The sequence below is a fragment of the Delphinapterus leucas genome, chromosome X (assembly GCF_059928025.1).
Source record: "Delphinapterus leucas isolate spDelLeu-1000000601 "Yukka" chromosome X, BTC_Dleu_Yukka2, whole genome shotgun sequence".
Classification (NCBI taxonomy): Eukaryota; Metazoa; Chordata; class Mammalia; order Artiodactyla; family Monodontidae; genus Delphinapterus; species Delphinapterus leucas.
The window spans coordinates 40073352-40085841 of NC_143150.1; the positions used below are offsets into that span (position 1 = coordinate 40073352).

At 36.3% G+C, this 12490-nt stretch overlaps 1 protein-coding gene across 2 annotated transcripts in view; it reads left to right on the forward strand.

Annotated features, from left to right (window-relative positions):
• Positions 1–12032, forward strand: part of NUP62CL (nucleoporin 62 C-terminal like) — a 40490-nt gene extending 28458 nt beyond the window's left edge. For both annotated transcript variants that reach the window (XM_089904225.1, XM_030759491.2), the window contains one exon: positions 10944–12032. In XM_089904225.1, coding sequence (XP_089760351.1) covers positions 10944–11035 — 92 coding nt within the window. In that variant the 3' untranslated portion in view covers positions 11036–12032. The remainder of the gene's footprint in view (positions 1–10943) is intronic.
• Positions 12033–12490: the final 458 nt, after the last annotated feature.

Here is a 12490-nt window from a genome sequence, read left to right on the forward strand (position 1 = left end):
GAGTAATATTCCATTGTATATATGTGCCACATCTTCTTTACCATTCATCTGTCGATGGACACTTAGGTTGCTTCCATGTCCTGGCTATTGTAAATGGTGCTGCAGTGAACGCTGTGGTACGTGACTCTTTTTGAATTATGGTTTTCTCAAGGTATATGCCCAGTAGTGGGATTGCTGGGTCGTATGGTAGTTCTATTTTTAGTTTTTTAAGGAACCTCTATACCGTTCTCCGTAGTGGCTGTATCACTTTACATTCCCACCAACAGTGCAAGAGGGTTCCCTTTTCTCCACACCCTCTCCAGCATTTATTGTTTGTAGATTTTTTTGATGATGGCCATTCTGACTGGTGTGAGGTGATACCTCATTGTGTTTTTTTTTTTTTTTAATCATTGTAGTTTTGATTTGCGTTTCTCTAATGATTACTAATGTTGAGCATCCTTTCATGTGTTTGTTAGCAATCTGTGTATCTTCTTTGGAGAAATGTCTATTTAGATCTTCTGCCCATTTTGGGGTTGGGTTGTCTGTTTTTTTGATATTGAGCTGCATGAGCTGCTTGTATATTTTGGAGATTAATCCTTTGTCAGTGGCTTCATTTGCAACTATTTTCTCCCATTCTGAGGGTTGTCTTTTCGTCTTGTTTATGGTTTCCTTTGCTGTGCAAAAGCATTGAAGTTTCATTAGGTCCCATTTGTTTTTGTTTTTATTTACATTTCTCTAGGAGGTGGGTCAAAAAGGATCTTGCTGTGATTTATGTGATAGAGTGTTCTGTCTTAAGTTTTTCTCTAAGAGTTTCATAGTGCCTGGCCTTACATTTAGGTCTTTAATCCATTTTGAGTTTATTTTTGTGTATGGTGCTAGGGAGTGTTCTAAATTCATTCTTTTACATGTAGCTGTCCAGTTTTCCCAGCACCACTTATTGAAGGGGCTGTCTTTTCTCCATTGTATATTCTTGCTTCCTTTATCAAAAATAAGGTGACCATAGGTGCGTGGGTTTATCTCTGGGCTTTCTATCCTGTCCCATTGATCTATATTTCTGTTTCTGTGCCAGTACCATACTGTCTTGATGACTGTAGCTTTGTAGTATAGTCTGAAGTCCAGGAGTCTGATTCCCTCCAGCTCCATTTTTCTTTCTCAAGATTGCTTTGGCTATTATGGGTCTTCTGTGTTTCCATACAAATTGTAAACGTTTTTCTTCTAGTTCTGTGAAAAATGCCATTGGTAGTTTGATAGGGATTGCATTGAATCTGTAGATTGCTTTGGGTGGTATAGTCATTTTCACAATGCTGGTTTTTCCAATCCAAGAGCATGGTATATCTCTCCATCTGTTTGTATCATTTTTAATTTCTTTCATCAGTGTCTTATAGTTTTCTGCATCCAGGTCTTTTGTCTCCTTAGGTAAGTTTATTCCTAGGTATTTTATTCTTCTGGTTGCAATGGTAAATGGGAGTGTTTCCTTAATTTCTCTTTCAGATTTTTCATCATTAGTATATAGGAATGCAAGAGATTTCAGTGCATTAATTTTGTATCCTGCTACTTTACCAAATTCATTGATTAGCTCTAGTAGTTTTCTAGTAGCATCTTTAGGATTCTCTCTATATAGTATCATGTCATCTGCAAACAGTGACAGTTTTACTTCTTCTTTTCCAATTTGGATTCCTTTTATTTCTTTTTCTTCTCTGATTGTTGTGGCTAAAACTTCCAAAACTATATTGAATAAGAGTGGTGAGAGTGGGCAACCTTGTCTTGTTCCTGATCTTAGTGGAAATGGTTTCAGTTTTTCACCACTGAGAACAATGTGGGCTGTGGGTTTGTCATATATGGCCTTTATTATGTTGAGGTAAGTCCCCTCTATGCCTACTTTCTGGAGAGCTTTTATCATGAATGGGTGTTGAATTTTGTCAAAAGCTTTTTCTGCATCTATAGAGATTATCACATGGTTTTTACCCTTCAATTTGTTAATATGGTGTATCACATTGATTCACTTGCATATATTGAAGAATCCTTGCATTCCTGGGATAAATCCCACTTGATCATGGTGTATGATCCTTTCAATGTGCTGCTGGATTCTGTTTGCTAGTATTTTGTTGAGGATTTTTGCATCTGTGTTCATCAGTGATATTGGCCTGTAGTTTTCTTTCTTTGTGACATCTTTGTCTTGTTTTGGTATCAGGGTGATGGTGGCCTCGTCGAATGTGTTTGGGAGTGTTCCGTCCTCTGGTATATTTTGGAAGAGTTTGAGAAGGATAGGTGTTAGCTCTTCTCTAAATATTTGATAGAATTTGCCTGTTTAGCCATCTGATCCTGGGCTTTTGTTTGTTGGAATATTTTAAATCACGGTCTCAGTTTCAGTGCTTGTGATTGATCTTTTTATATTTTCTATTTCTTCCTGGTTCAGCCTCGGAAGGTTGTGCTTTTATAACAGTTTGTCCATTTCTTCCAGGTTGTCCATTTTATTGGCATAGAGTTGCTTGTAGTAATCTCTCATGGTCCTTTGTATTTCTGCAGTGTTAGCTGTTACTTCTCCTTTTTCATTTCTAATTCTACTGATTTGAGTCTTCTCCCTTTTCTCCTTGATGAGTCTGGCTAATGACTTATCAATTTTGTTTATCTTCTCAGAGAACCAGCTTTAGTTTTATTGATCTTTGCTATTGCTTCCTTCATTTCCTTTTCATTTATTTCTGATCTGATCTTTATGGTTTCTTTCCTTCTGCTAACTTTAGGGTTTTTTTCTTTCTTCTTTCTCTAATTGCTTTAGATGTAAGGTTAGGTTGTTTATTTGAGATGTTTCTTGTCTCTTGAGGTATGATTGTATTGCTATAAACTTCCTTCTTAGAACTGCTTTTGCTGCATCCCATCGGTTGTGTGTCATCGTGTTTTCATTGTCATTTGTTTCTAGGTATTTTTTGATTTCCTCTTTGATTTTTTCAGTGATCTCTTGGCTATTTAGTAGCTTATTGTTTAGCCTCCATGGATTTGTATTTTTTACATTTTTTTCCTGTCATTGATATGTAGTCTCATAGCATTGTGGTCAGAATGATACTTGATACGATTCCAATTTTCTTAAATTTTCTAAGGCTTGATTTGTGACCCAATATATGTTCTATCCTGGAGAATGTTCCATGAGCACTTTAGAAGAAAGTATATTCTGTTGTTTTAGGATGGCATGTGCTATAAATATCAGTTAAGTCCACCCTGTTTAATGTATCATTTAAAGTTTGTGTTTCCTTATTTATTTTCATTTTGGTTGATCTGTCCATTGGTGAAAGTGGAGTGTTAAAGTCCCCTACTATGATTGTGTTACTGTCGATTTCCCTTTTTAAGGCTCTTAGCATTTGCCTTATATGTTGAGGTGCTCCTATGCTGGGTGCATAAATATTTACAATTGTTCTATCTTCTTCTTGGATCGATCCTTTGATCATTATGTAGTGTCCTTCTTTATCTCTTGTAATAGTCTTTATTTTAAAGTCTATTTTGTCTGATATGAGAATTGCTACCCCAGCTTTCTTTTGATTTCCATTTGCATGGAATATCTCTTTCCATTCCCTCACTTTCAGTCTGTATGTGTCCCTAAGTCTGAAGTGGGTCTCTTGTAGACAGCATATATATGGGTTTTGTTATATCCATTCAGCCAGTCTGTGTCTTCTGGTTGGAGCATTTAATCCATTTACTTTTAAGGTAATTATCGATATGCATGTTCCTATTACCACTTCCCACTTGTTTTGGGTTTGTTACTGTAGGTCTTTTCCTTCTCTTGTGTTTCCTGCCTAGAGGAGTTCCTTTAGCATTTGTTGTAAAGCTGGTTTGGTGGTGCTGAATTCTCTTAGCTTTTGCTTGTCTGTAAAGGTTTTAATTTCTCCGTTGAATCTGAATGAGATCCTTGCTGTGTAGAGTAATCTTGCTTGTGGGTTTTTCCCTTTCTTCACTTTAAATATATCCTGCCACTCCCTTCTGGCTTGCAGAGTTTCTGCTTAGCTGTTAACCTTATGGGGATTCCATTGTATGTTATTTGTTGCTTTTCCCTTCCTGCTTTTAATATTTTTTCTTTGTATTTAATTTTTGATGGTTTGAATAATATGTGTCTTGGAGTGTTTCTCCTTGGATTTATCCTGTATGGGACTCTCTGCACTTCCTGGACTTGATTGACTATTTCCTTTCCCATATTAAGGAAGTTTTCAACTATAATCTCTTCAAATACTTTCTCAGACCCTTTCTGTTTCTCTTCTTCTTCTGGGACCCCTATAATTAGAATGGTGGTGCATTTAATGTTGTCCCAGAGGTCTCAGAGAGTGCCCTCAATTCTTTTTCATTCTTTTTTCTTTATTCTGCTCTGCGGTAGTCATTTCCATTCTTTTTCTTCCTGGTCACATATCTGTTCTTCTGCCTCAGTTATTCTGCTATTGATTCCTTCTAGAGAATTTTTAATTTCATTTATTGTGTTGTTCATCCTTGTTTGTTTGGTCTTTAGTTATTCTAGGTCCTTGTTAAATGTTTCTTGTATTTTCTCCATTCTTTTTACAAGATTTTGGATCATCTTTACTGTCATTACTCTGAATTCTTTTTCAGGTAGACTGCCTATTTCCTCTTCATTTGTTTGGTCTGGTGGGTTTTTACCTTGCTCCCTCATCTGCTGCATATTTCTCTGTCTTCTCATTTTGCTTACCTTTCTGTGTTTGGGGTCTCCTTTTCTCAGGGTGCAGGTTAGTATTTACTGTTGCTTTTGGTGTCTGCCCCCAGTGGGTAAGGTTGGTTCAGTGGGTTGTGTAGGCTTCCTGGTAGAGGGGACTGGTGCCTGTGTTCTGGTGGATGACGCTGGATCTTGTCTTTCTGGTGGGCAGGGATGCGTCCAGTGGTGTGTTTTAGGGTATCTGTGAACTTAGTATGATTTTAGGCAGCCTCTCTGTTAATGGGTGGGGCTGTGTTCCTCCTTTGCTAGTTGTTTGGCATGGGGCATCAAGCACTGGAGCTTGCTGGCTGTTGGGTGGAGCTGGGTCTTAGCATTGAAGCGGAGTTCTCTGGGAGAGCTCTTGCTGATTGATATTACATGGGGCCAGGAGGTCTCTGATGGTCCAGTGTCCTGAACTTGGCTCTCCCACCTCATAGGCTCAGGCCTGACACCAGGCCAGAGCACCAAGACCCTGTCAGCCACATGGCCAGGTACGTGGGAATTTTCTTGCCTTTTGGGAAGTCTGCGGTCTTCTGCCAATGTTCAGTAGGTGTTGTGTAGGCGTTGTTCCACATGTAGATGTATGTTTGATGTATTTGTGGGGAGGAAGGTGATCTCCACATCTTACTCTTCCACCATCTTGAAGGTCTCCCCCAACACCACCTTAATGTATCAGTGGTGAGATCAGGATGAGAATTCTTATGGCAGAGTGGAGAGCTTCGTATGTTTCTAGAAACACTGTTCTTCCCATCCGATCACAGTTAACAGTAAGAATTCAAGTATATTTATTCTGAGTGTTACTTTAGTTTCAATAACCTGGGAATCTTCTTAAAAGTACCTATGATAAGTGGGAGGACAGTGTTCTCTCTCTCTCTCTCTCTCTCTTTTTCCCCCTCCTTCCCTCTGTTCCTTTCTTCCTCCCTCCCTTCCCCTCTCTCCCCCTTCCTACCTCCTTCTTCCACTTTTTGAATGAGAAATAAACCTTAATTAGGTTAAACTTCTGAGATTTCAGGGTTGCTTTTTTTTGGGGGGGGTACATGGGCCTCTCACTGCTGTGGCCTCTCCCATTGCGGAGCACAGGCTCCAGACACGCAGGTTCAGCGGCCATGGCTCACGGGCCCAGCCGCTCCACGGCATGTGTGATCCTCCCGGACCCGGGCACGAACCCGTGTCCCCTGCATCAGCAGGTGGACTCTCAACCACTGCGCCACCAGGGAAGCCCCAGGGTTGCTTTTAAACAGCAGCCTAACCTAATACTGAAGTATATTCTACAGTATCTAAAACCTTAAAATCTGTCTTTGGCTTAGCAGGCATGCAACAATGAGGAAACCCATATTGGAAGCTGAAACGATGGCCAACCATATTAAGCAGTGAGAATAAATGTTAAAACTCTTGCCCCACATAAATTGGGGGTCATATTATGTGCCTACTCAGCAGGCACTTCTAGAAGAAATTGGGAATCAAAACCTTATTTGTGTGGGTTAGTTTTTTATACTAATTGAAATTTTTATTGAGGTAATTGTGGATTCACATTTAGTGTAAGGAATAATATAGGTCCTGAAGAAATAATATAGAGTTCCTATTTATAATTTACCTAGTTCTCCCCAGTGATAGCATCTTACAAAACTGTAGTACTGTATTGCAACTGGGGTATTAACATTGATAAAATTTGTCTTGTTCAGATTTCTACAGTTTTACTTGTGTGTGTGTGTGTGTGTGTGTGTGTGTGTTTAGTCATATACAATTTTATCACATGTGTAGGTTTGTATATCCACAACCATTGTAAAAATACAGAATAGTTCCATTACTACAAGAATTCCTCATATTCCCCTTTTATTGCCACACCCACCTCCCTCCCACCATATCCCCCCTACTCCCTGCCTCCTAATTCTCGGCAACCACTAATCTATTCTCCCTTTCTAAAATTTTGTCATTTCAAAATACTATATAAGATGACATCATATAGCATGTAACCTTTAGGGGTTGGCTTTTTTTCACTCAGCATAATTCTCCAGAGATTCATCTAAATTGCTATGTGTATCAGTGGTTTGATCCTTTTTGTTGCTGAGTAGTTTTCCATGGTTTAGATGTACTACAGTCTGTTTACACATTTACCTGTTGTAGTACATCTTAGATGTTTCCAGCTTTTGGCTACTTATGATTAAAGCTTCTATGAATGTTTATGTACAGAGTCTTGTGTGAACATAAGTTTTCATTTCTCTTGGATAGATGCCCAAGAGTGCAATTGCTAGGTCATAGGGTAGTTGCGTCTTTAGTTTTATTTTTAAAAACGGTTACACTGTTTTCCAGAGAGACTGTACCATTTTACATACCCACCAGCAATGTATGAGTAATCTAATTTGTCTGCATCCTCAACATTTGGTATTTTCACTTTTTTTTTTCATTTTAACCATTCTGCTAGATGTGTAGTGAGATCACTGAAGTTTTAATTTGCATTTTCCTAATGGCTAATGATGTGGAACATCTTTTCATGTGCTTATTTGTCATGAGTATATCCTCTTTGATGAAATGTCAGTTCTTGCCTTTTGTCCATTTTCTAATTAGATTTTTTTTTACTGTTGTTTTGAGAGTTCATTATATATTCTAGATACTAGTCCTTTGCTAGCTATGTGGTTTGCATATATTTTCTCCTACTCTGTACCTTGTCTCTTCTTAACAGAGTTGTTCACAGGACAAAAGTTTTTAAAATTAAGTCCAGTTTATCAATTTTTCCTTTTATGGATCATGCTTTTGGTGTGAAGTCTAAGAACTTTTTGTGTAGCCCTATATACCCCCAATTTTCTCCTCTGTTTTTTCCTACAAGTTTTATTGTTTTATATTTTATATTTAAGGCTGTGATCCATTTTGAGTTAATTTTTGTATAAGATGTGAGGTTTAGATGAACGTTTTTTTTTCTCTATGGATATCAAATTGTTTTCTGGGATCTCTATTCCGTAGATCTATATTTCTTTCGCTCCACCAATACCACACTTTCTTAATCAATGTAGCTGTATAGTAAGCCTTAATATCTTGGAGAGTAATTTCTCCCACTTTATTTTTCTCCATCAAGGTTGTTTTAGCTATTTTAATTCCTTTGCATCTCCATGAAAATTTGCTGGGATTTGATAGGAATTACATTAAATTTATAGATCAATTTGGGGGAAAATTGACATCTTTACTGTGTTGATTCTTCTCATCCATGAACATAGTATGTCTCAATATTTATTTAGGTCTTCTTTGAGTTCTTTCATCAGCATTTTGTAATTTTCAGCACCCACATCATGTATATGTTTTGGTTTTGTCAGACTTATACCTAAGTATTTCATTTTATTTGTAGTGATTGTAAATGATATTGCGTTTTAAATTCTGGTTTCCACATGTTCATTTTTAGTACATAAAAACACAATTTTATATGTTGATCTTGTATGCCTGCTGAACTCACTTCTAGGAGTTTGGTATTTTGGGGTTTTGCTTTGTTTTTGATTCCTTGGGATTTTCTACATAAGTAGTTACATCATCTGCAAAAAGGGACAATTTTGTTTTTTCCTTCCCCATCTGTATGCTATTTATGTCTTTTTCTCACATTACACTGGTTAGAACTTCAGGACCATGTTGAATAACAGTGGTGAGAACAAACGTCTTTGCCTTGCTTCTGAGTTTAGTCTTTCACTGGAAGTATGATTTTAGGTATAGGTTTTTTTGTAGATGCTTTTTATCAAATTGAGGTAATTCCACTCTTTTCCTGACTTTTTTTATCATTAATTTTTATTATTAATGAGTACTGGATTTTGTCAAATGCTTTTTCTACATCAATTGATATAATCATATGACTTTTCTTCTTTAACTTGTTGATATGGTGGATTAATTGACACATTTTTAAACATTGATTCAACCTTACATTTATGGAATAAATTCTACTTGGTCCTGGTTTCTAGTTCCTTTTATATGTTATTGGATTTGGTTTGCTAGAATTTTCTTGAGGATTTTTAAGTGTTTGAGAGATTTTTTTAATTGTTATTTTATATTGGAGTATACTTTATTTACAATGTTGTGGTAGTTTCAGGTGTACAGCAAAGTGATTTAGTTATACATATACATATATCTATTCTTTTTCAGATTCTTTCCCATATAGGTTATTACAGAGGTTTGAGTTGATTTTTGTTCATAGTTAGAGGTAGGGGGTCAACGTCAGTTACATGTAGATATGCAGTTGTCCCTGTATTATTGGCTGAAAAAGACTATGCTTCCTCCCATTGTATTGTCTTGGCACCTTTGTTAAAAATGAATTGACCATAAATATAAGGTTTTATTTGTGGACTTCATTTCTGTTCCATTGATCTCTATGGCTATCCTATGCTAATACCATGCTGTCTCGATTACTGTAGCTTTGTAGTATGTTTTAAAATTGGGTGGTGTAATTCCTGCAATTTATTATTCTTTTTCAGATTGCTTTGGCTATTCTGGGTCCTTTGTCTTCCCATGTAAATTTTAAAGCTTGTCTATATCTACAAAAGTAGCCTTCTGGAATTTTCATAGGCATTGCATTGAATTTGTAGATCAATTTGTGGAGAACTGACATCTTAACAGTATTGAGTCTTTCAATCCATGAACATGGAATATCTCTTCATTTTTTTAGATCTTCTTTAGTTTCTCTTAGCAATGATTTATAGTTTCCAGTGTACAAGTCTTATAGTTCATTTGCTAAGTTTATTCCTGAGTGTTTTAATTCTTTTTTATGCTACTGTGAATAGAGTTGTTTTATTAATTTCACTTTCATATTGTTCAGTACAATTACTTTTTTAATAATGTCAAATGTATATGGCATAGTTCCCATCAAATTTTGACTATTACTAGCATTTTACTTCTAGTATGATGTATAATTTAATAGGCCTGCAGGGACAATCACTGACGCATATCATGAGACCAGAACTCTGGGCAGTTAAGTGCCTAGGTGCAGTTTCTGCCCTTAAGGAATGAAACTCCTGAAAAATGTAAAGTATGTTAATACAGAGATAGTCTTGAGAATTCAATTTGAAGCCATGACAAAATATTTATGGTAAGCCTCTCTTAATAATGCTGACTTGTGTTTTTCAACATTTCATTGATTTTTTAAAATGCTTATAAAAGTACTCTTTTGCATTTAATATGTATCAATCAGCAAATTAAGTAGTTTGTGCTTATGTTGACACTTTTGGCCTCAAGTTAATGGTTTGTTGTAGTGCTCATTTGTGTTTCTGTCACATTGAAAAATGTTATTCAGGGGTAAAAAATTGGTCCCTGCAGTTAGTTATTACAACAGAAAGGAGTTGTGTTTTCCCAGACTGTTCTCCTAGCCTTTCAGCAGACAACCATCATTTAAATCACTTGTTCTTAAAAGGTGTGATCTTACGGAATGCCTATATGTCATAAGATAGAATGAGGTATTATACTTCAAAAACTGCAAAACATTGGTTCTTTTCCAATTGGCTGAAGAAAATTAAAGTATATTGTTCCACATTTTTTAGTTTTTCTCTTGTAAAGTTTTCCGTAAATTTTTGGCACCAGTTATTGCTTATCAACCAGTGAGCATTAATGAATACTAAAACAAATGACCAAATTTATTTGTGCACATTAACAGAAAAACTCAGATTATCACACTTACTTCAACAGCTTATTTTTACTGCAGAAAGTTACTGTTCTATATGGTGAAACTAATGGTATTTTGTGTTGTTCTGCCCCTGAGCAAATTAAGGACCACCAAGTTAAATAAATCATTAGAAAGGAACTGAAATGTGAAAATATTCAGTGTACTAATTTGCTTATAGGCAGCAAAGACCTACCAAAATCCACACATTCAATTTCATGACCATCCTGTATGACACCTTTAGGCTGTAATGAGTAAAAAGCAGTTAACACTTCTCTTCAACAAAATACAAATGTCAGGTAGACTGTTACTTCCCTGAAAGCTAGGGAGAGCCAATCAAGAACAGTCTTGTGCAATAGTTTCCAACCAGACAGAGGCATGTTTTTCTCTTCCTCTGTATTTTCTAATACTTAAAGCTATTAAAATTGACATGTATGGGACTCCCCTGGCTATCCAGTGGTTAAGACTCCACACTTCCACTGCAGGGGGCACAGGTTCAATCCCTGGTCGGGGAACTAAGATCCTGCAAGGCGCATAGCATGGAAAAAAAAATTGACATGTAAAGTTTTGTCAATCATAGGTTGAAGGGAGAATGTAAGTTATGTTCCTGGGATATTTTGTCCTCTGAGTAATGATGTGTGCCTTTTCCCCTTATAGGCATGCTGCAAAGGAATGTAGAAGAGATAGAAGTTTTCGAGCATCGTCATTACAGGGAGCAGGAATGCAATGTCAGGATTGCTTTTGATTGAATGACCCTATCTTCAGCATGCTGTTTTTGGATTATACATTACCTACAAATTTTGATGGTGTTTGTTAGAGTAGTATTTACAGTTAATATTTAATCTTTGGTGGCAATAAAGGCTGCATGTATTTTTCCCCCACTTAAATATTGTGCTGTTGGGAATGATACTGTAGTTTGGCATTTAGTATTAGCAAATCAAAACTATATCAGCTCTTCTGTCTAGACAGCAGCCTATTTGATGTTGACTCTGTGTGTGCAATTCATGGCTTACTCTGCTAGATTCCATATCTTACCGGCAGCACGCATTGTCCTTTTCACTCCAACCAGATCATAAAGAAATGTTTGCCAAAAAATAGATGCCAACCAGTCTTGACTGGGTGCCTGTTAACATTCAACGTATAGTGTTAGCTACTGTAAAGTTTCTCTCCTCAAAAGAACTTACTGTCTACTTTGAGATATACTTAATGCCTGTCTGTATAAAAAAACAGTATAGACAATACAAGGAAGTGTGTTATGAAGTACAGAAAGTATGCTATAGAAATTCAGAGAAGGGAGGAAGAGTTAGGATGGATTTGGGACTTGATTTAGGTTATTTAAAAAAGGGTATGGTTCAGGCAATTGGTTTATTTTTGATGTCCAGATAATCTGGTGTTTTACTTGGTTTTAGCATATGATTTATAGTTGTGGGGTTTGTGTATTTGTTTATCTGTTTTTCAAGAAAAAGCATTGTTCTTAGCTTGGAAACAGTCTGATTTCTTGTGTTTCATGTTTTACCTAAGTCATAAATAAAGGCAAAGCTCTGAAAAATAAAAGTATAACACTAAAATAAACTACTTAAAAGTTTTTGAGTGACTAAAGCTTAATTGCCTGTAATTCCTGAGCTGAATTTCTATTGTACTGACTGAACACGAACATCCTGAAGGGTACATATTATGGAAAGAATATATTTTTGAAATGAGTATTAGTGATTTACATCACCTTATGAGTAAACCAAATATCAGAACTTACATGGCCTCTTTTTTTCCTACCCGCACTTCTCAAAGTAGCAGCTTCTAATCAGGTAAGTTTTCATTACCTCTCAAAATTACAGAGACCATTTAATTTTATGGATGATTTCTGTAGGTAAACAGCTTTTGAGTATTATCTTGAGTAATCTTTAATGTTTGAATACAATATTATTATCCTAGATAAAGACATTTCCCCTATTGTTTTTGGCAATTCACCTCTTGTAGTCTGTGAATACGTTAAGTTCCACATTCAGTAAAGAGAACATAGTATATAGAAGGAAATACTGGATTTATTCTTGTCCCTGCTTAATTAACTGCACAGATAATTTCATTTGGAGCATTATCTTTTGTCTATAACATGAAAGAGTTGGACCATATGAAGATTTTCCCAACTGGAAGAAACTAGTTTTCATTTCTCACAAGTTTTTTGATTCCTTTATGTCTTCTCACTACCA